This window comes from Canis lupus (genome assembly GCF_048164855.1).
Source record: "Canis lupus baileyi chromosome Y unlocalized genomic scaffold, mCanLup2.hap1 SUPER_Y_unloc_10, whole genome shotgun sequence".
Classification (NCBI taxonomy): Eukaryota; Metazoa; Chordata; class Mammalia; order Carnivora; family Canidae; genus Canis; species Canis lupus.
Window position 1 is genome coordinate 29,855 of NW_027326468.1, and position 2,499 is coordinate 32,353.

The 2,499-nt window shown below is 42.0% G+C and overlaps 1 protein-coding gene across 1 annotated transcript; it reads right to left on the reverse strand.

Moving 5' to 3' along the window:
* Nucleotides 1-433: 433 nt before the first annotated feature.
* LOC140629709 (sex-determining region Y protein) lies at nt 434-1,559 on the reverse strand. The gene has a single exon (XM_072819280.1). The coding sequence runs from the start codon at nt 1,557-1,559 to the stop codon at nt 897-899; it is 663 nt and encodes a 220-aa protein (XP_072675381.1). The 3' UTR covers nt 434-896.
* Nucleotides 1,560-2,499: the final 940 nt, after the last annotated feature.

Consider the following 2,499-nt stretch of genomic DNA (forward strand, 5'->3'; position numbering starts at 1 on the left):
AAAACCGGATTTCCACAGCAGGAAGGAGAGATAATATACAGTACCAAAGAAGATATAATTTACATATGTAGTCCTTAATTATCTGGGGATTACAAAGACAGGCAAAGTAGCTGAGAGACCAATGAACCTGTCCTTTGCAAAGGGATTCCTTCAAACGAAAGCTTCAAAGAATGCTTTCCATGGAAGTACATTTTTATCTATAGCACAGTTTTATCCGTATTTCCCACTACTTTATTTTTGTGATAAAAATATTTATTTATAATATTTATTTAAATAATGTAATATAATATAATAATATAATAATAAATAATATTTATTTAAAATAAAGAGTGAAGGTCCACCCGGGGGCCTCAGGGGTAGAGCGTGGGACTTTGGCTCAGGGCCCCATGGGGGGGTGGGGGGGAGGGGGTCCTGACAGCGAGTCCCCCACCGGTCTCCCCCCCGCAGGGAGCCTGCTTGTCCCGCTGCCTACGTCTCTGCCTCTTTCTGGGTGTCTCTCATGAATAAAGAAAGTATTTTAAAAATAAAGAGTGAAAATTGTGGTACCTATGAGGACGATTATCAGATTATTAGTATATTCTTGCACCTATTTCACTTATTTAAAGCTCCGTCTATGGAGCAACTATAATTAGATATAACAGTTGTTTGGTTAAAAGAAAAACAAGTGGTCTTGGAAGTCCAGGAGTTTCAGAAAGTATCAACGTGCTCTCTCCTCAAGTTAAGCAGCCATAAACCCAGCCTGAGTCAATTGCATACTTTGTAATTCTTTATATGTTAAGCAAGTTTCCAACGCCTCATTTTGAATGAAATAATAGCAAAATCAGTATGAATAGGACGTTTCGTTAGCCAGAGTAAAGAAATCACTAAGGAAAATAAGCGTCAGAAAGTCCCAGCTGTTACTTAGAGTAAAAAGAAGCGTCAGCGGACATCTGTGCGGCCAAGGTTTCCGGACTGTCACGGAGGCTTGCGGAGCTGCTGTGGTACTCCTGTTGCAGCAGCGACCTGGCTGTGCTCATGGGTTGTGAGCAGCTTAACTGGTCCTCCATTCGTGTGTGTGCAGCCCTACTACAGCTGTCCGTGTAGGTGAAGGGGTAGAACCTCTCATCTACGTGCACCTGCTTGCATAGCATGGAGGAGGAGGCTGCAGGTAGCAATTTGTGACTTTTCTGTGCCGTGGCCTTCCGACGAGGTCGGTATTTATAGTCCGGGTATTTCTCTCGGTGCATGGCCTGTAGTCTCTGCGCCTCCTCGAAGAATGGCCATTTTTCGGCTTCTGTAAGCATTTTCCACTGGTACCCCAGCTGCTTGCTGATCTCTGAGTTTTGCATTTGGGGATTCTCTAGAGCCATCTTGCGCCTTTGATCGCGAGACCACACCAAGAATGCGTTCATGGGTCGTCTGACGCGATTGCGGCCGCTGTCTCTACCGTTTCCTCCGCTTTCACACCGATAATTCGAGGTTGAATTGTCCGTCCAACGGTCGGAAGACTTTCTCGGAAAGCCGAAGGCATTTTGTTGTACCGCTGCACCGTGATCATCGCAGTTCAATGCCCTGAACATAGCAGAAGCGTAAAATTACAGCGCTTACAGAAAAAAGGGGGGGGGGGGGACGGGGGGCGATGCGTACGGAGGGAAGTTGGAAAGTGTAAGCGTTCAGAAAATTATCTAGACTCTGGTGCTGTGATTTTTGCTTCTAAAATACTCATTTCTCCGCCCAGCACCTTGCCTCAAACCCGCTCCGCTGACCATCACCCGAAGCCCAACCTACCGATTCTCAAGCAAAACTCCCAAATAAGGTCAACATCTAACCGGGCCGGCCGCACAGAAGTCTCCATGCATCTCTTTAAGAATTGAAACAGACTGTTGTTATTAATCAACATTTTTATCCCTTTAAATCACAGAAATCATGGGCACTAAAGATTGTGAATTGTTTATCATATGTGAAAGTTACACTTCACAAACTCTAAACATAACCTAATTCCATTAGCCAAAAAAACACCACAGGATACTGATATGTTAGTCATCATGGTGTTTCTTCTGCTTAATCTGGGACTGAAGATTCCATGCCAGTTTTCCACTGCCAAATAACTAGTAATTCTATTTTGTTTCTGTGCTGATGATTAACACAATGCTAATATGTATTGACAGGTAATAATTAATGGCCAGTCTGCAGAACAACCAAATTTTGATATACAAACTTTTCTTCTAAAAAAGGAATAAAATCTTTTAAAAAAGGAAACTAAACAAACAACACAAACAAGATGTTACAAATCTAAATTAAATTTCTAAATTAGAGCCAATTAAAAGTCATGGTATACCATGTGCAAGAAGTGAATACCTCCTCAAAATAAATTCTGAAGGCAGACGTGGAAATTATCTTAGAATATGTCTCTGTAATAGTGTGGGGGAAAGTTTCTCTTTGCAAATCTTAAAAGTACATTTGCAGTATCAGAGTAACTACTATACATTGCACAGGACAAAGCCTATTAAAAAACACAAG

Bases quoted from the DNA above. Each gene is read 5' to 3' on its own strand.
- LOC140629709 (XM_072819280.1), bottom strand. From the start codon at position 1,559: ATGTTCAGGGCATTGAACTGCGATGATCACGGTGCAGCGGTACAACAA.